At 49.5% G+C, this 24,504-nt stretch overlaps 1 protein-coding gene and 1 pseudogene across 4 annotated transcripts in view; one reads left to right on the forward strand and one right to left on the reverse strand.

The window, feature by feature from the left end:
* LOC126539943 (ATP-dependent translocase ABCB1-like) overlaps positions 1 to 24,504 on the forward strand; it is a 139,659-nt gene that overhangs the window by 32,880 nt on the left and 82,275 nt on the right. For 3 of the 4 annotated variants that reach the window (XM_050186762.2, XM_050186766.2, XM_055075739.1), the window contains exons 4-5: positions 7,242 to 7,405; positions 11,505 to 11,732. In XM_050186762.2, the coding sequence (XP_050042719.1) occupies positions 7,242 to 7,405; positions 11,505 to 11,732 (392 nt within the window). The remainder of the gene's footprint in view (positions 1 to 7,241; positions 7,406 to 11,504; positions 11,733 to 24,504) is intronic. The other variant, XM_055075738.1, reaches the window with a different exon arrangement.
* On the reverse strand, positions 14,600 to 14,779 carry LOC126540010 (U2 spliceosomal RNA; annotated as a pseudogene).

Consider the following 24,504-nt stretch of genomic DNA (forward strand, 5'->3'; position numbering starts at 1 on the left):
AAACACTTGGTCTTAGACACCTTGTTAATAAGACTGCTACGCATGTTTCAAATAAACAAGGTGCGGCAAGCACGAGCTGCGGCCACGGGCGCTGCTCGCACAGTTGCTGCCATGATGCCGAACGAGTCCGACGTCAGGGCCTAAATCCCATCGTTGTTTGCTGCATTTCATTGTGGCGCCGAAACCCACCCGGTCGTCTCGCCTTCGCGTTCCGGGAATGGAACAACTCCGCACCAAGCGCGGCCCAGGCCATTGCTACGATCGACGCCCTGTTGTCAGAACGCCCCGCCCCTACGGGGGTGCTGCAACAGCATCTCGAGCTCGTTTTAGCGAAGCAGGCGGAGCTCATCGAGTTCGACCGCGCGATAAAAGATACGCTCACGGATGAAGACGTGGAAGCGGAGCTGACCGCAGCTTTCGAGTACGAAGAAAAGGTCTGTTTTATCAAGACAAGCATGCGCCTCGTTACCGAGTCGCGTCCACCGGTACTGCCTGCCTCCGTGGACTCCACCGCAAGTCCTACAACGCAACTTGCCTCTACACCACACCCAGCTGCTCCTTCCGCATCGCCCTGAGTGTCGCCCGCGGCGTCGTTCTCACGCGTTGCTCTGCCCAAGCTGCAAATCCCGCTCTTTTCTGGTGAGCGGCACGACTGGCAAGGCTTTTGGGACCAGTACCAGGCAAGCCTTCACGGCAACGACTCGCTATCCAAGATGGACAAATTTAAATATCTGCTCACATACCTGTCCGGGTCAGCTAAGATCAATTCAGGGTATCCGGCCCGCCGCGAGGCCAACTACGATTTCGCCATCAAGTTGCTGTCTGACCGGTTCGGCCGTCATGACATGCTGGTCGATGACCATCTCGGCCACCTACTCGCAATGACACCAATTTGTAGTTCAGTAGATATCGACAAGCTTCGCAATCTCTATGATGAGATCACTTCCTGCACTAGCGCACTCGAGGGTCTTGGGGTTTCACAAGACGGGTATGTGCTGCCGTGATGCGGCGCGTCTTCATGAAGGCCTTACCGCTGGACCGCCTGTGCCGTCAGCAGCTGAAAGAGGCTTCATCGTAGAACCACGCTGACACGCCAGCGGTTACAGAATACAAGTCCCAGCAAGTGAAATATCTTATGACTTTCTAACGAATTCAAGCAGAGGCGAGGGAGGAAGGCTGTCTTCCGACCAAGCCAACTCATCGTCCAGCCAGCGACATCAGCGTGAATCGCGACTTCTGCAGCTAAACCCGCCCTCTGCAGCGGCTCTACAAATTCAAGTAAGATCGTCGTACACGCGTCCCCGCCTTCTGTGCAACACGTCCGACCAAACAGTTCAGGAATGCTCCACGTCATTCAATTGAAAAGGAACGCGGAAAGCTTCAGATGCGCAGGCGTTGCTTCCGCTGTGCCAAGCGCAAACGCGTCGCCAGTGAATGCGGAAGTGCCAGAACTTTGCACTGAACTTTGAACTTTACAACACTTGGCGTCGCTGTGCAACGTAGGTACCCCCAGTCAAAACCAATCACAGCGTCTAGGCAACGCGTCTGTGCCGTCAGTACAACGTGCAAGCGGGATGCATGGAAACCATCAACACACCACCTCTAGCGACATCTGTGTGTACGAGTAGTATTGGGCGCTGTAACGTAACACTATTCCACGCTTTTCTATTACAATTCTGCAATCATCCCAACGCAATTGGTTAAAAAGTCTCGAAGCGAAAAGCTTCACTAGGCTATATATATATATATATATATATATATATATATATATATATATATATGTGTGTGTGTGTGTGTGTGTGTGTGTGTGTGTGTGTGTGTGTGTGTGTGTGTGTGTGTGTGTGTGTGTGTGTGTAGTCAGCACCGCGCTTCGCGCGAGCCGGCGTATGTCTGAATTGGCTCCGTAAGCGTGCTCGGAGTCGGCGCAGGTGGCCACTGCCGCGTGCTATGCGCCATCGTTTGACATTCGCCGCAAGCGCGTGTTTATCGTGGAGGCGGACTATATAACCGCTTGCCAGAGAATATGCGTGCGCATTCAACATGGAAGAAGAAGAGAGTGATACTACCGATACAGAGAGCTGTGTTGATGGCTGTACAGAAATCGCAAGACAATGAGCCCAACAATGATGAATAAAGAAGTTTAATAATGCTGCATAACTTATGGTATATATCATTGATAAGCAATTTGCATAACTTCACAAGGCACACGTATAGCATAACCATAAGCTAACCAAAGCATATCCATAAGTGAAACCGTAAGCATAACCATAGGCTAAATCATAAAGCATAACCATAAGCTAAACCATAAGCATATAAATAACTTAAACCATAAGCATATCCATAAGTGAAACCGTAAGCACATCCATAGGCTAAATCATAAAGCATAACCATAAGCTAAACCGTAAGCATAACCCTAGGCTAACTCATAAAACATAACCATAAGCTAAACCATAAGCATCACCGAACCTTTTCGCTTCCAGATATCCAGGCTTAACCTTAGCTAAGCCCCAGCCAATTTTTTTGGACTACCCCCACTTCGCCTGGCTGTCACGGGACGTCACGAAAACTGCGATAGCTCCCCATCTGATAGAACGTGTGCACACTGATTATGCATGATCTGACCGAACAAAAGAAATATATCTATTTCTGATTCGACGCCTTTTTGCCATTAGCCCTCGGCTATTGGTCAAAAGTTTTCGGGCTGCACTCACTTCACCTGCCTGTCACGTGATATCACAAAACCACAAAAACTCACCGCGTCAAAGTGACGTGTACGCGTTAAAGATGCATTATTATGCCAAACAAAACTGAGTTTTCTTCTGAATAGCCGCGTGCTGCCCTGTTCCCTAAGGAATAAAAGATGGCTGCCGCCGATCGCCCAGGCACTGGCTACTGGCACCTACCGGAAAGCATGGGTTTATTAGCGTGTAATAAAACATTTGCGTGGCCGCGTAGCGTTTTCGAGCACTTTCGGCACGTTTACGACCTCATTCGGCCAACTATTCTTTGCTGAGGATCCATTTTAGCGGCATTCGTAACCTTCCGTTGCATGCCGCCGCGATTTTCGACTAGCCACCGCGAGTTAAATAAAGGAAAGCTAACCAATTGCAGACGCCGGCACCACCCTCTTCGTCCGGTTATCGATTTTCAGTGCAGTGGCTCGGCCCCATCAAATCACTCTCCACTTGAGCGTGCTCCTCACCTCTTGTCAGCCAATTAGATAAGACAAGCCGCTAAGCGTAAGCAATGATATTCGTTTTTGAAGCAAACAAAAGTGACCTCCTATGAACGAGAAGAGCCTTTGATTGTGTTCATACAACCATGCGGGTGACCGCCCGATGCTTGCGTGGGCGGTTACACAAATTTGACGTCAGGAGATTGGAACAAAACATTTTGGAATAGGTTTACGTAATCGGCTCCCTAGACTCATGCCCGTATTCCTACAGACGGGCAGAGATTGGGCTGTTGCACCAGTAAGGTCAATTTTGCTGCGGTTCCTTCCAGACACGGGCAGTCAGCGCACTTTCGTTCGGCAGGGGGTTGTTCGAGCACTTAATTGTCTCGTTCAAAGTGTGGAGCGCCTCAGCCTATTCACCTTCGGGAAAACGCGTCGCCCTGTGACCCTTACATGTGATTGAGTGCCCGTCACACTCCGGAGCCAGCACAGTACCAATGAGATCACTATAGATGCCCTCGAAGTGCCGGAAATATCTGCGGTTACCAGTTCACCAGCGGATGGCGCGATCATCACCATGATGACAAGCCTTTGTCTTTCCAGCCCTTTCTCTCCTCTTGGCCCGTCCTTTCCATCAAACAGTGGCATTAATCTGGACTCCCGCGCATGCGGGCCTTGCCGGAAACGAGGCGGCTCATGCCAGTGCCCGAGGATTTACAGTCCAGGCTCAGGCATCAGATGCGTCGCACCTCGCCACGGAGGAGGCGCCGTTTACAGCGCGGGATCGACTTATTACTTACCACGACATCTGCACACACTACCGATTAGACCGCTTAACCTTTCCGCCACTCATGGGCAAATCCCCGCGTAGGTGTGAAGTTCTGTGGCAACAGCTGCAGACTCGCACCTTTCCGTCCCCTTACCTCCCCCACCGCATTCATCCCTCCATTTACCTTTCTCCTTCTTGTAAATTCTGTGTCGCTCCCAAAGGAGACTTAAACCACATCATGTGGGGGTGACCTAAGCACCCCCTTCCCCCTTTTCTCAAGCAATTAATATCTAGTGAGGAGCAGTGGGAGGCTGCCTTGCGCAGCTCCAGGCCCGATCTTCAGGAGGCCATCCTGGAGTGGGCTGAGTGGATAAAAGAGGCCTACTTCAAGTTTTTCCTCCCCTCACCCTCTATTCCATTGCCCCCTTCCCTTTAAAGAGGGATAAGTAAAGTTTTTCATCGTCATCATCATCATCTCGTTCGCGCTGATGCAAGCCCTGAAGCAAATACTTACCGAGGAAACGAGATCAGAATTCTCATTGGCTCCGATATCTGCTGGGACATTGTAACTGGTCAGGAATATGATTATCGCCTCAAGTTACTGTAGCGCAAACCTGTTTTGGATGGACAATCCAGGGAACCCTTGACATCTCCCCAGGTTCAACTGTACAAAGCACGTCATCGGTCTTTGGTACTGGAAAGCCTCCCACAGACGATGCACCATTGAAAGTAGTCAGTTCTGTTATGTTACACCTGAATACAGTTGGCATACGAGGCATTACTGAGGAAGGTAACTAACGCAAGTAGAAAGCTCCTCACGTCATGGAAAGGACCGGCACAGCGCCGCAGCTCCTTCATCGCTTACCAAGCTTCCGTACAAGAGTGATCCTGCCCAGGGAACAAGCCGTCGCCATGGCTCAAGGCCATTGCCAACGATGGCTTCATGTACTCCGGACGGTAATTCAGCGACGAGTACAAGCATGGCAATACACAACTACGTCAAGAAACAGGTGTACGAGCGCCGCCCTTCCGGAACGAATGCCGGCGCACAACGGTCAGCGCTCAATCAAAGCTCAGCATAAGTGGAAACACAAGTCCTGCACAAACGCTGTGTCGAGCCACAAGAGCGCCTGCGATGGAAATTCACTTGGCGCCTATACACTTCTTAGTTGCCAAACGTACAACGTGTTTGCCTCAAGAGTTGAGCGCCACGCTGCTCAAATCAACTTTAATTCAACATACATCGACAAGCTTTAACAGACCATCTCTGGAAGCTCTGGCGCAAGCAGCGCTTGTACTTCTCCGGTCTGCACACGAGGAGACGCCGAAGCTACCACAACCACTTCAAGTTGGAGACACCTGGTGCACAACGACGATTTTCTGCCTATCCTGTGGAAGCTGGCCCTGGTGGCGGAACTGCTTCCTGGTCGCGACGGCATCGGTCGAACGTGCTGCCTGAAGCTGGTGTCTGGCTCCGTCATAACGCGTGCCGTGCTAAAAAGTTCCTCGTCGTGAAGCCGGCAGCCTTTAGCAAATTTGTCGGCTGGCGGAGTGTTTCAAAGAAAGAAGAAGGTGCGTCGAGCACGAGCAGCGGCCACGGGCGCTGCTCGCGCAGTTGCGGGCATGATGACGAACGAGTCAGACGTCCGGGTCTGGGTCTGATGCCCGTCGTTGTTTGCTACACTGCGGACTATTCCGGATTACGGTGGACAAAGGAGACCCACTTATACTGATAATATTTTAACTTGCATCCGCTTCTCTCTGGAATTTGATATCGAATTTCTTTTTACAGCTGCGAATATAAAATAAAGAAGTCACAGTACCGCCTGAAAGGCGAAGCATCAATTGCATAAAGGGAAAATCAAACATCCACCCGTTCGCAGCAATTGCTACAAAGGAAACCCATGCGGGTTCCTCGAAAGAAAAGCCTCATAGTTGAAGAAAAATTCGTCCTGGTCCGGGACTCTAACCCGGGACCACCGCCTTTCCGGGGCAGCCGCTTTACCATCTGAGCTAACCTGGCGGCTAGCATATGGCAGGGCGAAGTCGAATTTGTCGACAACACGAAGCAAAGGCAAGAGTTTGACGTAGTAGTTCTGCGGAAACCCGCAAGGTGGAGAGAATCAATTGCATTACTGCATCAATTGCAGTAGCAAATTAGTAGACAGCGACAGGAAGTTGGGATAATAGTTTTAACAGCCTATGAGCTTGGAAACATTCGCTTACTAACTGAATTAACGAGCATGGTGACAGCGCGCACAAGCAAAGGTGAACACATTACACTCGATGAGCGCGGACAGTCGCTGTCGAAACGCTGCTGTGAGCAAGCGCGGCACTAGCAGCGAGTGAAGTGACGTTTTTCTATCGCTTCAACGTTAACGCAAGAGCGGCGAGAACACAGCGCGCGCAAAGGTATGAGCCGTCTGCAAATCCCTTTCAGATACGGCGCGCGCTCCCGTTAAATTTGGCCGAGTCGAAGCCACCCCCACGTCCTTCCCGCGCTGCCTCCCCGTTTTCTTCACTTCCGTGCAGTCGCTTGAGCCACGATCGTTCCCCTTGCGGCGGGTCGCGAAATACGCAGTTGGTGCCGGAGCACAACGCCTCCCCTCCCTCCTTCCCTCCCTCATCACCACGGCCTTTCGCGCTAAGGAAGACTGCGCGTTTGCTCTCCGCTTTCCTCCCTCGCGCGCGCCAGATTGAGCCGCCTTCGTCGGCTCCCCACGCGTGCTTCCACTCGCACATACAGCATACGGCGATGATGTTATCGCCCTTGGACCTTATGCCGAACCACACGGCGACGGCATAAATGCTCCTGGAATGTCCACGCAATTGCTGTCGCAATAAAATTTCGCAGATATATTCCTTCGAACCACTAAAGTATTCGTCAAAACAGCGAAGTTGTAACGTGCATGGGCGTAAGGGGTTTCGACAAGGGATTCAAGTTCCTGCTATTCCCCAAAATTCTATACATAAATACTATACTGGAAACCATTGCCTCGCAACCTGTCTCCGGATAGATTGTAGGATAAATTTAGGGCTCCTTTTCAGAGCTCCGGGACTTTTGTCGAGTGCCGTCTGCAGCTGATTGCTGTGAATACGGTCACGACTCGAAGGCTTTTCAAGCGTTTCGCTATATATACTGGCTTAATCACTCGTTGCTGTCGCTATGCTCGACGCTGTCTCAGCTGTTTTATGCCATTCACTATGTCCGTATACAAAAATCAGTGCCGAACTCTGTTACACTTGCTGTGCTGTAGAACAAGTTCACCCTGTTAAGTACCCATTGTGTCGGTGCAGTTCAAGTACTCTTCGTTCAAGGACCGCGCCTTCACGGCCATTGGTTGCGCTGTCGCCGTGGTGACGGGCTTCGCCATGCCCACTCTGATCGTGCTCATGGGGCATCTTCTGCGCAAGTTCATCGTCTTCCAGTCGGTCGCCGGCGAGCTTTGCGGAAACCAAAGGTGAGCCTTTCTTCCCCGGTCTCCGTGTATCCTGTCACTACAGCAACGCTCACCTTGTAGGATAAATTCAAGGTGAACAGAAGAAATCGCTGTAAATGGAGATTGGAGAAATGTTTGTTAGCCGCGAGGGAGGGATAAAATATTAGCCGAGGCGTGTCGGTGTTTACATGCCAGCAAGCATGGGCTATATTACACTCAGCTCTAGACATCACAAATCGTTGCCTATAGCTGTTTTACACCTGGGAGGCCGGTTTGGACTCCCTGCAGTTATCAGATGTGAGTCGCGACATTTTATTTCATCCCCTAGCAGGTATTGATCCATCCGGATGGATGAAGACATTTTTCACTACTGCTACTTGCCTTGGCAACTTTGGTTGCGTATGCCATTGTTATTGTCGATAACGTCTGTGCTGACGCATACACTCCTTTTTACACACATTCCTAATTGACTGTGGTCACATCTTTCTTCGCTTTCAGTTCTGCTGTAGTACCATACATTTACGTTTATCATGCGAATGAAACGTAAGTAAAACAGAAAACTCGCTGCTCTTTGCAAAATGGTAACTTGCATCGGGTGGTGCAGTAAAACCTACTTGGACTTGTATCCTATGAAGCGGCTCAGTGCGGGCACTTATACTTCTTGGCGATCCAAATCACTTTACACGAAGCGCTCCAGTGCAGCAACATTGACTTTACCACGTAAGCACAATGTGAATCGAATAAATCGAATGGTTTCAACGAATAAGCATTGGCGACATTGGATTGCAGGAGACAATTGTTTACCGCAAAATGGGGCGCTCGGGAAATGGCCATGGTTAAACGAAGATCGCATTTTTTATTTGAAGCAACCGCAATGTGGCGCACAGCATCATGCGGACGGATGTTTCCGAAGCTGAGTTCTCTAGTGTTTCTGCCGTTGAATACATGTGCTTTGGTAGTTGTATGCAATGACATGTTGAGGTGCATAACTGCACAAAAACGATTGTTAATGAGCAGTTTGATAGTAAGCAGGTAACATAAATTTTCGCTCTTATTAATCAGTAATGTAATCAGGCCGCAGTTCTTAGAGCCTACTTTAAAGGGTAATCCTCTGCTCTTGTCCTTTAGTGAAGGTGCCATCCATTGCTGTGAATTACTAAGCATTGTTCAGATTAAAGGATATGCGTCGATAAAGGCAAAGGCAGCCAAAAATATGAAGGATTTCTCGCACTCAAACTTTATGTAAATCACAGTCGTGCTCAATCGCACAACGATGCCAGTATCAATGCGACTAAGTAATTTCGCAACGAAAAGTTAGTCCAACTAGGAGCACTAAAGATCTTTGTATGCCTGTTTTCGCAGTTCTGTGAAAATAATGTCACTCACAAAGTTTATATTATTAGGAAATGTAGGAATTGTTAATAGTTGCGTAAATGCAAGTTTTTAAGTGTATGCCAGGGGTTAAAAAACGTTGCCAAACCCTCGTTTTCGGCTTGTTTAAGCACGTTACGTGAAACGCTTCTAAACTTTACCGGCTTCCATGGAATAGATGGCGGTGATTCTATATTTAGAGGAAATGTGAGCCATGCTATATGTGACATGTATCAGACCACTGAAGTGTGCAAGTTATTTTGGGCTTTCAAAATAATTACTTATTTCTCGTTTTCTCCCAATTTTTAGGCGTTATACAGCCCGTGTTGATTGTTTTCGCAATCGTCTCAGGGACCTCTGCGAATCATGTCGCTTATATTTCGTTGCAGTGGCAGTCAAGCCTTGGCTGACGTGCGATAAGTGCTTTATTATTGAAGGGTAATACAGCCTTGGTAGAAAATGTCTCATCCAAGCATTATAGAGCCCTGCTACGATTCCATACAACTGTTGGAACTCTGTTGAAATCTTCCATTTGGTATTGTGCTCAGGCATAAATCTTCGAATAGAGGAATGTTACCTAAGGCGCAGAATAGCTGAAAAATACGCAATCACTAATGCATTTTTTTTAGTATGCGGCGGACATAAAAAAAAATGCGGATGTTATTGTTAGCATGTATTACGAGTGGTCATGTCTTGGTCGGAATACTGATAGTGTAACTCAGGCATGTAACATGTTAAGAAATCGATCCGCCAAGCCTTGACCACTTCATTACGATATCCTTAAACCTCCATTAAGAGCCAGTCTTATTTCCATTAGCCCAGTACAATCTCTTAAACGATGTTATTGGCACCCGCATTATGAAATCAAAGTAGCCTTCATTGACGTGTGTTCATTACGTCTGGCTACAGACGTATTTGGGGGCATTATTGTGACATTCTGAGCTTCCACATCACCGCATGATTTTAACGCGATACCGTTATAGGCCCGCGTCGCAGAAAATCCGGCTCCAGAGTCAGCGCCCCGCGCCCCGCGTCGAACGTCGCGTCGGCAAAAGGAATGTCCAACCAAATTCCGAACCCAACCACTTCCCTACCACCAAAGTTGCTCATACCTTGTCTTTCATTCTTTACAAAGTTATTCCTCGGAATGTTGAGAACGGCAGCCCACAAACAAATGTAATGAAAAAGAAAAGACGCTGACAGCGCATATCTTCTATGTTAGCTCTTCTCAGACTGAAATATTAAAAGTGCGAAATAATAACAGGAGATCGACCCACGCAAGAAGCCGCGTTTCTACCGAAAAGCTTGTCTTCGTGCATGAAGTTCGCAGCCAGCGTTTCCCTGTAAACGTTACGGTTACATAAGCTGCAGTTGCCGGGTAGCATGAAAAGTAGTCAGGGGTCTTTGAATAATATCTCGTTCCGCTGTTAAAGGAGAATTTTAAGCCTCTTTCAAATTTTATTTTGCACTTTCAATATTTAATTGTCTCAGAAGATTAGGGTTAAAAGACATGCGCTGTGAGTGTTATGTTTCATGATAGTTATTCCTGGGCTGCAACTCTCAAAATTCTGAAGAATAATTGATTCCGGAATGTAAGATCGGATGTGAGCCACTTTCGTAATGAATAGTCTAGCATAGTCCGGCACAGACTCCACAGGCTGACTGGCGATCATAATTACTGTTTTTTTTTTGTTTTTTTTTTTGCAAGGCTATTCAGTATTAGCTTTGTTTTCTGCGTATTACTCCATGAACAATACTCTTACACTTTCTCCACAGAGAAAGAAATTCAACAAGAGTGGACACTCCCATAGAGCCTAGCGGACGAATTGACTGCAGCGCACCAAGCGGATGGGATTAACACCTTTTGGTTTTGGGCGGCCGCGTTTTGAACGCTAGCTGGTACACGCCATACCCCTCCACTGATAGGCGCGGTATTTTTTTTTTACAATGCAACGAATGATATGTTGCCGAGTTACATGCAAGTGCAGGAATAGTGATGAGGCAGATCTTCGCACTCTTGACGCGAATGAAGAATTAGCTTTGTCATTCGGTAAGATATGGCGCCACTTGCAGACAACGTGGCGACGTTTGAGGTGTGTTGCGAGTCTTGCATAGATACCCTATTTTTGCGTTTATGACAGGACAAAGTACTGCTGTTCCACTCTCCGTTTTACGTTATTTCATGCAATGCTTGCTTATTGCAACACTCATTGTATCCTTTTGCATAGATTAAGAAAAATTCCACAAAAAACAGCTTTACGACACAGCAAGACTATATTACATAGTAGAAATGTGTGCGGCGTGCTAGATAGCGTGCTTATTTACAACAACGCCTGGCGGTAGGTTTACAAGTCACCCTACTGCAGGAACTGCGCTGGACCAATTCAAGAGACATGAGGGTTTTCCTGGGGCTACAGCGATGATACCATGATTTGCGCGTACCGTGTAATGTATAAAAAGAATGCAGCTAAAAGAGAATGCCGTCTGTGTTGTCATCCTGACTGACTTACCCTGCCCAGTACATCTGGAGGAACTGCGAGCTTTATTCTCTGCAATACAGCAACAGCTATAGCTACAACTGCTTTATACCGGAAGTGTGATCATTTATAAACGCTAGAGTTCCGAGAATTTCGCAAGGCGTCCAGGCTGCTCTGAAAGAGCATTGCGCGAAATAATTAAGACATGCATGCAGTTTTTAGCTGGGACATGCCGTTATGTGATCGAAGCATCGTCATCTTGCGCTGCGCAGGCTGACCATCGGCCGTTTCCAGAGCGAGGCCAAGGAGATCGCCGGTCACATGGCCCTCGTGGGCCTCGCCATGCTTCTCAGCAACGTCGTCATCGTGGGTAGCCTCGGCATGTCGGCCACCAAGCAGTCGTCCCGCATCCGCTATTACTTCATGCGCGCCATCCTCCACCAGGAGGTCGCGTGGTTCGACACCCACACCGCCGGAGACGTGGCAGGGCGGATTACCGCGTGAGTGGCGACTGCGACCAAGGCGCTCCTCTCTCTGTGCGAGAGATGCTGACCGTTCATGCCATCTCGCGTTGTTGTTATAAGTGAACGTCATCAAGCGGTAAATGGTAAGAGTGCGAAGACCCCTGCACGCTGACGCGACAATTGAAAGGTCCGCAGCGCCTCTTTTTGATATCGTCTGTGCGTTCCGTGAGACTCGCTCAGAGGTTTCGCTACGTAGTGGCACACTGAAGACACAGAATGATTCGCACTAGGGTAAAATATCTAAGGTAAGCATGAGAACAGGGTCATTCACTACTTTTCAGCTGGTCATGAAACATTCGTGTAACGCTACGGGAGAGGCGCCAACAGTGGGCGCACCTAGGCACTGCCGCAAGGAGAAACTGGACTCGGAGCAGACGCCGAACGGACGCCACAGGGTCGACTGCCTGTACCGCCGTGGGAATATTGTCGACACAACGTGCAAATCGCCGCCCTGTTTCTCTACAGTGTTCAGATACTTAAGCGCGAATATCGAAATAGCTACAACGCCTTTCATTTCCAGGTTCAACTGCGTTCGCCAGCAGCGGCCTATTTCATAATTAAAAGTGTACACTTGGACTAAACTAACAACGCTAACCAACTGATGAACTAACCAAACAAATAGGTAACTACTAAACTAATCATGAAACTAATAACCAACTAACCTAACTCATCTAACAACTACATTAACTAGCTAAACTCAATAAAAACTAACGTAATAAACTACAATAACAAGGCCAACTCAGCCAATAAGCTATTTACATAACTAACTAATACACCAACTAAACAAATCAAAGACAAAGCAACGAACAAAACTAATTTACTCGTCAATTAAATCTAACCAAAGGATTAACTAAGTTACAGAACTGAAATAACAAAAACGTTCACTAGTAACTGGCCTAACTATAATAACTAAGCAAATATAAATAAATTACTAACTAATCAGCTAATAACTATCGCACTCAACTACCTAAGCAAACATAACTTACTTATCCAACTAACTAGCTAGGCAGTGCATATCGATACAGCTGAAAGAAACAGTTTGTGCAAGGAAGGCTAAAACACAAACGCATCACACATTACATTACGTTGCCAAAATTTCCCGTTGCATGTTCACTCTACAAACAAGCTGAAAAAAATGCCCTTCCACTCTGTGAAGAAGGATGACCAGCGAAGTTGTGTATGAGGGCACCTTAAGAGGAAGCTTTAGCTCGCGTGCTCCTATCAAAATACATGTAAAAGGAGAATTCGTTTTCCTCGGCAACCAGTGCACCAAATTTGACGAGGTTTGTTGCATTTAAAAGAAAACTTTAAAATATAGTGACTGTTGGTTTCGAATTTTCGATTTAGGTCGTCAATGTTTTATTAAAATTGATAAACATCAGACATTTTCAGAAAACAAAGCTATCAGGTTTACAACTCTGTAACTCAGCAACAAAAGATGATCTCACAATTCTGTGAATTACACCTATTAGTACATCTAAAGCTGACAAAGTTGATATGTCACACATGAAGATAAAAAAATGCAGTAATATAATAATGCAGCTTTTGCAGTCCTCTTGCACACGTCAGAAATTCCCGTAAGATATAAAATGGCATATCGAATTCATCCGCTTGCAATGATCTAAAGGGTGCCGTTTACAAAACCACAATATCTGTTTTTTATGCACTGCTATTAATTTATGAACTTAATGCTTCTATTTTTTGCAAACTTCCGTATTTTAGAAAATCTTTTTAAACAAATTCAGGCCCTAAATCGAAATTCCGTTTCCAGCAGTCGCTAGAATTTAGCTTTATCTCTCAAATACAGCAAATTTCATTAAAATCGGCCCAGGGGTTATCTCAGAAAAACGTCTTTGCGTTTGACATGTATTTGAATAGGCCGCGTCGGAGTTGGGCCCGAGATAAAGCTTCCTCTTAATGGCGAACTGCACCTCCGTGCGGGTCGGCTCAGCTTTGCACTCTCTTCGGGATCGGCGCACGTTTTGTGTCTACACACGGACACGATCCTGGGGGAACTAGCCCTTTACGGCTTCGCTGTAAAATGTGGAAGGGGTGCCTTGTGAAAGATTTGTCGGTCGCACAGCCGGGCCATCTATAGCACGCCACATTGTGCACCTACTCACGCCAGTGCCTCTGGCGCTTTTTGCTGTCCCTATATGCAACTTTCACGGAATTTTCCTGGCCAGATGAAGCGTATGGAAGGATGCCGTTAAGAGTAAGGTATGCTGAATCAGATGGTACGTGTTCGTATTAAATATTAAGCGAAGTTTACTCAGAAACCCGAAGGCAGGACACGTTGACACGAGCGCAGCCTTATAACAAGTTCCTATGTAAGATGTGCTCATGCCAACATGCCTTTGTCTTCGTACGTGAGCTGCGCTGAAATTCCAGTATGATGTGTATTGTGGTACAGCGTATATAAAGATCAACGAGCGAATCTTGCATATATTAAACCTAAGATAGTCTATACACTTTGAGGCTGTGGGAGAGCGCACATAGAGCAGTGTATAGGAAATGACGATTCTTACATCTGCCACACTGCAACCAACTTCGCAGCTTACTTTGTGCTGTATCAGTGCATATGTCCCTTTTTTATATAACGTGCTGAGATTCTAAACATTATAAATCAGCACGACACCGAGATAACGGAACTGCGCAAGCATGTGGATGTGCTCGAAGCCCATGAAAACTTCGTGCAGTTTTAACGGGTGAAATTTGACGTGCATTGTAAAGAATGAAGCGATCGGAGTAAGAATCTGATTTTACAACGAAGCTGTATATGACTAGGTTCTGGAAAAAAATTGCGTGCCTCTCTCGAACCGTGTAAATCGAGAATTTCTCCCCATACATGGGCTGATCCAGAAGGTAGTGCTATACCAGGCCTACCCGCGGCAGAGGTGAAGCAGGCCTTAAGCACTCCGCCAACTTGCAAAAATAAGTTTAATGTCTTAGGTTGAAATAAAACCCGCATCAGATATTAAGCTTGTAAGGGCAGAGGCTACACTTTCACTCGCGTCGGCTATGTCTACGTTCGCACCGCCCTCTCTTTGTCGGCATTCCAAGTCCTTGCTTATCTCCTTTCCTTTCCTTCTGCTCTGCCACGGTGGCGGTTCCGTAAGCGTGCTGCCCGCCAGGACCGTGAGGCGGAAAGAAATGGGAACCGTCCATATGCCCTCGATCCCACGTTTCACCACAGCAGTGGCGCGGCTTCAGAGGGAACTTGTGGGGAACCAATTTTGGGTGGCCTGTGTTGTGTGTGACCGCTTGAGGCTTTCGAGTGACTTCACAACCATTACTGCACTGCGGGATGTCGACCAATGCACGATCGCCTTGGCTACGGTGAAGTAATGTGTGCATTCGGAGTGCGGTGAGGTGCGTGTCTGTTCTACGTGCCGGGATTCGTTAGTAAAAGATAGCGTGTCACGTTTCGCAACAATAGATGGGCGTGTATAGCCCCCGGTGCTTCATCATCCTCCCAGGCTCAACATCGTGGAGGAGCGACTAGTCATGCCTCGCCGTCCATTTATCTGCATATGGTACTTTACGCATGGAAATGGACATTTCGCCATTAAGGTACCTCATAAACAGCTTCGCTGGTAATCACACCTTCACCAAACGGAATGCCACTGAATATTTTTGTTTGAATTTCTGTCTTTTAAAGTGAATACACACTTTCAAAGGTGTCGTTCATTAAACGTCGCCTCTTCTTCGGCCGAACACATGACGCGCGGCCCGCTCCCACTGCCGTTCCTTCAAGGCAGACTGCTCTTCGTCAGAACGAATCAAACGCAGCATCTCCACCTGACTGCCACGCCTGAACTGGCGGGAAACGGCGGACTCCCGAAGCGAGCGAACACGCCATCAAACCCTTTCCTTCATCCGGATGGAGGGCATGCCTGTGATTGGCTCGCGCCTTGCGCTGCGTCTACTTTCTTCATGCATATTGTCACGTGGTGGTGACGTTGAATAACACAGTAGCAGTACTGTGAACGACAAAACAAACTTTTATTGGGCGAACCTGTGCCCACAAAACAGGCTACACTTATAGCACAACGATAGCGGCGAACACGCTCGGCGATCGTCGAAAATCTGATCAGCGGGTCAAGCGCGTCGGCTTTTATACAACCGTTGTCGAATGTTCCAGACTAATCGTTCGGACCCGCATGCCTTCCACAAAGTTCTACAACATTCGAGTCACGCGATGAAATCAGATAACACAAGGTTCGGCGACAACAGACAGCCGGGTAGAAGCATCGATAACTTTCCAGAAACGTCCGATACATGCAGGCGCGTCCCTCGCTGTGCGACTACAGTTGTTAAGCGGCGAAACGTGGTCGGCCGATAAAGATAAGCACACGTGTCCATACCCCCCTCTTAAAAAGCATCGGCCCGATGCTGCAAACAAACGAAGTTAATAAACAAAAGCACTCGTAGCAAATAAAAGAACAAATAAAATAACGAAGTTCGTCAGCGTCCGTAAAAGGGTTTAAGGCGCACGACGTGGACCACTTCAGATCGTGCGCGGCGCCGCTGTGAATGCGAAATGCCGTCTGGCACGACCTCATAGTCCAGAGCGCCAATACGTCGGATGACCTTGTAGGGTCCGAAATAGCGTCGGAGTAGTTTCTCACTGAGTCCTCGTCGGCGTATCGGGGTCCAGACCCAAACACGGTCGCCAGGCTGGTACTCGACGAAGCGTCGTCGGAGGTTGTAGTGTCGGCTGTCGGTCCTCTGCTGGCTCTTGATTCGCAGGCGGGCGAGCTGTCGGGCTTCTTCGGCGCGCTAGAGATAGCTAGCGACGTCAACATTCTCTTCGTCAGTTACGTGCGGCAGCATGGCGTCAAGCGTCGTCGTCGGGTTCCTGCCGTAAACCAGCCTAAACGGCATGATCTGTGTTGTTTCTTGCACCGCCGTGTTGTACGCAAAGGTTACGTACGGCAGGATCGCGTCCCACGTCTTGTGTTCGACGTCGACGTACATTGCTAGCATGTCGGCGAGGGTCTTGTTCAGGCGCTCCGTGAGACCATTCGTCTGCGGATGGTAGGCAGTTGTCCTCCTGTGGCTTGTCTGGCTGTACTGCAGAATGGCTTGGGTGAGCTCTGCTGTAAAAGCCGTTCCTCTGTCGGTGATGAGGACTGCTGGGGCACCATGTCGCAGCAGGATGTTCTCGACGAAAAATTTCGCCACTTCGGCTGCGCTGCCTTTTGGTAGAGCTTTAGTTTCAGCAAAGCGGGTGAGATAGTCCGTCGCCACGACGATCCACTTATTCCCGAATGTTGATATCGGAAACGGCCCCAACAAATCCATCCCAATCTGCTGGAATGGTCGGCGAGGAGGTTCGATCGGCTGTAGTAATCCTGCTGGCCTTGTCGGTGGTGTCTTGCGTCGTTGACAGTCTCGGCATGTCTTGACGTAACGGGCGACGTCGGCGGTCAGACGCGGCCAGTAATACCTTTCCTGTATTCTCGACAGCGTCCGGGAGAATCCGAGGTGCCCAGCGGTTGGATCGTCGTGTAGGGCGTGCAGTATTTCTGGACGCAGCGCTGACGGTACAACAAGAAGGTAGCTGGCGCGGACTGGTGAGAAGTTCTTCTTCACGAGCAGGTTGTTTTGTAGCGTGAACGACGACAACCCGCGCTTAAATGCCCTAGGGACAACGTCGGTGTTTCCTTCCAAATACTCGACGAGGCCTTTTAGCTCCGGGTCTGCTCGTTGCTGTTTAGTGAAGTCTTCCGCGCTTATTATCCCAAGAAAGGCGTCGTCGTCCTCGTCCTCTTGCGGCGGGGGATCGATGGGAGCGCGCGATAAGCAGTCGGCGTCGGAGTGTTTTCTTCCGGACTTGTATATTACCGTGACGTCATATTCTTGGAGTCTGAGGCTCCACCGCGCCAGCCGTCCTGAAGGGTCCTTTAAGTTAGCTAGCCAACACAATGCATGATGGTCACTGACGACTTTGAATGGCCTGCCATAGAGGTAAGGGCGGAATTTAGCTATAGCCCAAATGATGGCGAGGCATTCCTTTTCAGTCGTAGAATAGTTGCTTTCCGCTTTTGACAGTGACCGGCTAGCATACGATATCACCCTTTCAAGTCCTCCTTTCCTCTGGACTAGGACGGCACCGAGGCCTAGGCTACTGGCGTCAGTGTGGATTTCGGTATCGGCGTCCTCGTCGAAGTGTGCAAGTACCGGCGGCGACTGCATGCGTCGTTTGAGTTCTTGAAATGCCTTGGCCTGCGGCGTTTCCCACTTGAACGCGACATCACATTTGGTTAGATGTGTTAGCGGCTCCGCGATACGTGAGAAGTCCTTGACAAAGCGCCTATAGTAGGCACACATGCCAAGGAATCTGCGCACTGCCTTCTTGTCGGTTGGCTACGGGAACTTTGCGATGGCAGCTGTCTTCTGTGGGTCGGGGCGTACTCCTGATTTGCTGATCACGTGGCCTAGGAATAGAAGCTCATCGTAAGCGAAGCGGCACTTTTCCGACTTCAGAGTGAGCCCTGATGACTTGATGGCTTCTAACACTGTCGCAAGCCGCCTAAGGTGATCGTCGAAATTTCCGGCGAAGACAACGACGTCATCCAGGTAAACAAGGCACGTCTGCCACTTCAGTCCGGCTAACACCGTGTCCATGACGCGCTGAAACGTTGCAGGCGCCGAGCACAGTCCGAATGGCATGACCTTGAACTCGTAAAGGCCGTCTGGCGTGGTGAAGGCAGTCTTTTCGCGATCTCTCTCGTCGACTTCTATTTGCCAGTAGCCAGACTTGAGGTCCATCGACGAGAAGTATTTAGCGTTGCAGAGCCGATCCAATGCGTCGTCTATCCGTGGAAGGGGGTACACATCCTTCTTCGTCATCTTGCTCAGTCGACGATAATCGACGCAGAAGCGTAGGGTTCCTTCCTTTTTCTTTACCAGGACTACAGGAGAGGCCCACGGGCTTTTCGACGGCTGAATGATGTCGTCGTGCAGCATTTCATCGACTTGTTGCCTAATAGCTTCACGTTCTCGCGTCGAAACTCGGTAAGGGCTCTGGCGGAGTGGTCGAGCGCTCTCTTCGGTTATTATGCGATGCTTTGCAACTGGTGTTTGTCGAATCCTCGATGACGTCGAAAAGCAGTCTTTGTATCGTCGGAGAAGACTTCTGATCTGTTGCTGCTTACTCACAGGAAGACTTGGATTCACGTCGAAGTCTGCTTCGGGGACAATGCTCATCGGGGTAGATGCGGCTGAATCCGATAGGACAAAGGCATTGCTGGTTTCCACAATTTCCTCGATGTATGCGATTGTCGTGCCCTTGTTGATGTGCTTGAACTCTTGGCTGAAGTTGGTTAGCATAACCTTCCACTTGCCCTCCGTGGAGTCGAGCGATCCCTCTTGCGACGCAAATTTCACGGTCGAGCAGTAGATGTTGGTCGCCCTCGATGACGCCTTCTACGTCAGCGGGTGTTTCAGTGCCGACGGAAATAATAATGCTGGCGCGCGGCGGGATGCTCACTTGATCTTCGAGCACACTCAAGGCGTGGTGACTACGACAGCTCTCCGGCGGTATCGCTTGATCTTGTGACAGCGTTACCGATTTCGACTTCAGGTCGATGACTGCGCCATGTTGATTCAGGAAGTCCATGCCGAGAATGACGTCTCGTGAACACTGTTGGAGGACAACGAAGGTGGCAGGGTAAGTCCGGTCATGAACGGTAATTCTTGCCGTGCAGATCCCAGTCGGCGTAATCAGGTGTCCTCCAGCGGTGCGAATTTGAGGGCCTTCCCATGCAGTCTTAACTTTCCTCAACTGGGCGGCGATGGGTCCACTCATGACGGAGTAATCGGCTCCTGTGTCTACTAAGGCGGTGACTGCGTGGCCGTCGAGAAGCACGTCGAGGTCGGTGGTTCTTTGTCTTGCGTTACAGTTAGGTCTCGGCGTCGGATCACGGCTGCGTCGTGTTGAACTGAAGCTGGAACGTCGCGTCGTCAAGTCGTCTTTCGTCGGTGTAGTCTTGGCTTCCTGACTTCGTCGGGACGGCGGCGTGTCGTCATTAGGTCGTCGAGATGGTTTCTTCGTCGTCTTCGTCGGCGGCGGAGGATCTTCGTCAGTTCGACGAACAGCAACTGCACCTCCATCGGTTGCTGCTTTTAGTTTTCCGGATACGGGCTCGCTGACCGGCCCCGGGCTGGGCCAGTGTATGGTAGGCGCTGCGGCGACAGGTTGCGGCCTGGTGATGGCGAACGCGACGGTCGTCGAGAGCTCCACTGAGTAGCGGCGAGGTAGTCGGCGATATCGCGAGGGCGTTCACCTCGCTGCGGGCGCGGAGCATTGACGGCGAAACCTCGCAGTCCCATCTCCCGGTATGGGCATCGGCGATACACATGGCCGGATTCTCCGCAGTGATAGCAGAGCGGACGGTGGACGGGGGCTCGCCAAATGTCCGTCTTCCTCGCGTAGGTGCGCTGGGCGACGGGTGGGCCTGCTGGCGGCGGCGGCGGCGGACGACGGAATTGCGTCGTTGCAGGGCCCTGGCGTGGTCGCGGAGGGGGACCTTGACGGCGTGCGACGGCGGCGTAGGTCATCGCTTCTGGCTGGGGCTGCGGTAATTGAGGTTGCAACTCAGGAACCCCAAGCGATCTCTGAACCTCATCTTTCACGATGTCAGCGATCGAAGCTACTTGAGGCTGCGACGAAGGCAGGACCTTGCGCAGTTGTTCGCGCACAATGGCCCTGATGGTCTCTTGAAGGTCGTCCGAACCCAGTCCTTGGATGGCATACTGCGGCGTGTGCCCCTGGCGGTTATATTGCCGGGTGCGCATCTCCAGAGTTTTCTCGATCGTCGATGCCTCTGCAGAAAACTCAGCCACAGTCTTCGGTGGGTTACGAATAAGTCCGGCGAAAAGGTCTTGCTTGACGCCGCGCATCAGGAAGCGAACTTTTTTCTCCTCCGACATTTCCGGGTCGGCGTGCCGGAAAAGACGGGCCATCTCCTCCGTGAAGATCGCGATCGTCTCGTTTGGCAGCTGCACTCTGGTTTCTAGTAGAGCTTGGGCTCGCTCTTTTCGCACGACGCTTGTAAACGTGTGCAAAAAGCCGCTTCGGAAAAGGTCCCACGTCGTTAAGGTGGCTTCCCGATTCTCGAACCACGTCCTGGCGGCGTCTTCCATTGCGAAATAGACATGCCGCAGCTTGTCGTCGCTGTCCCAACTGTTAAACGTAGCGACCCTCTCATACGTCTCGAGCCAGGTTTCCGGGTCCTCGAATGTTGATCCACGGAACGTCGGAGGTTCCCTGGGCTGCTGCAGCACGATGGGGGACGCTGGGGCTGCCATTGGGGTAGCGTTGTCCTCAATCTTCTTGGTCTTCTCAGGTAGAAGTCCGTTCTCCGGGGGCAGCTGTTGAAGACGGCGGCTTGCTCGATCCTCCGGGACTACGTTGGTGTTCTCTTTGCGGTCCGGGCTTGGATCACGGCTTGTTGGGGGCGTCCGGTACATGAACGAAAAGCACCTCCACCAGATGTCACGTGGTGGTGACGTTGAAAAACACAGTAGCAATACTGTGAACGACAAAACAAACTTTTATTGGGCGAACCTGTGCCCACAAAACAGGCTACACTTATAGCACAACGATAGCGGCGAACACGCTCGGCGATCGTCGAAAATCTGATCAGCGGGTCAAGCGCGTCGGCTTTTATACAACCGTTGTCGAATGTTCCAGACTAATCGTTCGGACCCGCATGCCTTCCACAAAGTTCTACAACATTCGAGTCACGCGATGAAATCAGATAACACAAGGTTCGGCGACAACAGACAGCCGGGTAGAAGCATCGATAACTTTCCAGAAACGTCGGATACATGCAGGCGCGTCCCTCGCTGTGCGATTACAGTTGTTAAGCGGCGAAACGTGGTCGGCCGATAAAGATAAGCACACGTGTCAATATAAAACCCCACTTTGAAGTGCGCCTATCATGAACCGACAGAGGCTGAATCGGTTTGCGTGGTGGTCTCACAGTCCGGAGGTCGGTGGTGCGAATCCGCAGTCTGACAAGCAATTTTTGTTTTCGCGCGGCTTCAGCTTTTTCGTACGGCAACACCGATGCCGACACGAGTGAGGCAATACAAGCTTCGCCTAAAAGGAATTGTACTCACAACTTAGAAAATTCGAAGGTTCTCGCACATGTATCCAAACAACAATGTGCGCATGGCATCGACCGCTCAGTACACCTTTATCACTGCCTGCAATTCAACGCACGGTCGAAGCTACGGTGCCAAATTGTTCACCTGAGGCATCGCAAGCACCTCTAGAATAGCACAGACGGAAAACTTGCTGAAAAGCACCAACTTAGACGTTGTTCGACAATGGATGACTGTACTGCAAATGAAGATCCAAGAGCGAGTTTTGTAGATGGTTTCTGGTTGCATGTTCAATTTTTCTTCCCAGATAGCACAGGAAAAGAGTAATAAAGAATCGGCGAGAGCTAGTAGTGCCTCAGAAAAAGTAACATTGCGCGCTATAAGGCTGTTAAAAGAGAAATACTTAAGCGGCCGGGCCTCACGCCATGCACTTGCCGACAGAAGAATCTTGGCAGCATCTTACACTCTTTTAACACGTGAATGCGAAAGCCTGCTGCACACTTGGTAATGCATTAAGTTATACGATCGGAGGGGTCAGACTTCCTGCAAGGCATGACGAGCCGCAGTGCGAAGTACACGTGTGGCAAGCCGTTGTCTGCGAACTTCGGCTTCCTCTCTACGCTGCGGTCTTGCATCGTCGCGTTTCTGCTTTCGCATTTCGGCTTCTTTGGCTCGTTTTTGACGCTTAGCTGTGGCTTCGCGCGCTCCTACAACGGGGTCAGACTCGCGCCAACGACGTGTCTCTTCGACTTTACGTTGCATGTTCTCAGCAGAGGAAAGCAACACTGGCGGTCGAACTATTTGCTCCCGCTGCTTCGCACGTCAAATCAAATCAAATCAAATCATATTTTATTCTCCAGCAAGTATTTCGATGGTCACCTGGGCTAAAAGCTGTACGAACAGCTTGACGAGGTCCAGGAAATCATTACATGGCAGCAGCAGACAGAGCGAAATAACAATAGCAATACAGAAGTAGTCATTAAATCAAATCAAGTACAGCAATCAAGTACAGCATCAAATCAAGTACAGCAATAACGCAGAAGTTTTCTTATATGACATATGAAGAAATACGGATTACATGTGCACAAAGTACGTTCGCAGTTGTTTTCGACAAAAACCCGCAGTATCTTTATGTTTATTGAGAAAATAGAGAACACCTCGCACCTCGTTTCTCGCTTGGCGAGCATCTCGACCATAGCGTACCTCCGAGGGGTGTATGCCATGTTTTATTGGTGGTTGGGATGCTTGTTTTGAGCTTTTTCTTTATATATGCTGTTCTGTGTGTTGTATGAGTGATTCCACTGAATGTAGGAGCCATTGCATTTTTGTATGCTTGCGGGGTATCGGCCATTGCTGCTGATGATAATTTTTGTACTACTCGACTAGACACCGCGTCAAGGGGGTATGACTGACTGCAACGAGCCACTTAAGGTTTTCGCCTGAAAATGATCGACGGACGGACAGGTTGCTATTTGTTCTCTATTTAACTGCTGCGTAATTTATAATCACTTTTTCTTTATTCTGCCGCCCTGCATGTTTACGTAGCCTATTGCGTGGCGAGCTCTCTTCTTTCAGATTTTCATCTTTTTTTCTGTTGTTGACGGCGGTGCTAGTCTTAGGTTCCCCTAGGAAACCTTCTTCATTGCTAGTATCCGTGCCCCCCCCCCCACCCCCCACTCCCCCCAAAAAAGACAAGCAACTGCGTGACCAGCCAGTCGCGCGCCCATTATTTGTCCAAGTCTGTAATTGGAGCGGATCCCGTCTCGTTCAAAACCACCACACCTTCTCACTTCCCTGTTTACTTCCACAACCTCGAAACCCTTTTCTCACTCGCTCTCCGTATAGCCTCATTAGCGGCCACAATCGCTCTTTCTACGTTAATGGGGTAACGTAGAGGTACCTCCGGCACCGTGCACACCACAATCTGCATCCGAGGGCATATCTCGTGGAAGTCTATAGGCCGCGTGCACCGCCTATAGAGGCGCCACTGATAGCCACCTAGCGGGCGCTTCCAACAATACGCGTGGGAGCAGTAGCAGACGACAACGCTTTGCAGCAAGGGTGACTAAAGTTCGCGGCTGCGATTTGTCCTTGGTTCGGGCGCCAGACTGCTTCTTCTGCGGTGACAGCTGTAGGGAAGACGCAGACCTCTGTGGGAGAGGGTATGAACAAGATGTTACCGGTGTTTGGGGCAACATGGTCCACATACGCGCCAGGTGCGTCCCGCAGACAAACGCCATGAAGACCATTTACATGAAGTGGAGCTCATGTAAACTAGCCGACAAATTTTGTTGACTAATGCGATGTCTCGACCGTTTTTTTTTTTCTTTAATTCTACCCTTGCCGTAATGCTGCTTCTGTACCTCAATAATAAGCACCCGTCGTTAGTGCAGACTTAGATAACAAATCCGCACGGTGCGATGTCTGCATATACCGTTGTGATTTTTCTGCCGATGAATACATGTGACGCCGCCGAATAAGTGTAGTGAAAGTCGCCTGAAGTAGAATAATTGCGAATTTATTGATAGAAACGCGTACATTATAGTCAACGAAGCCACCAAACGCACGGGTTAATAAAAGCGCTGTACCGCCGATGAACTGCCGTTCGCGCTGCAGTTTTTGCAATTTT

This window comes from Dermacentor andersoni, chromosome 2 (genome assembly GCF_023375885.2).
Source record: "Dermacentor andersoni chromosome 2, qqDerAnde1_hic_scaffold, whole genome shotgun sequence".
Classification (NCBI taxonomy): domain Eukaryota; kingdom Metazoa; phylum Arthropoda; class Arachnida; order Ixodida; family Ixodidae; genus Dermacentor; species Dermacentor andersoni.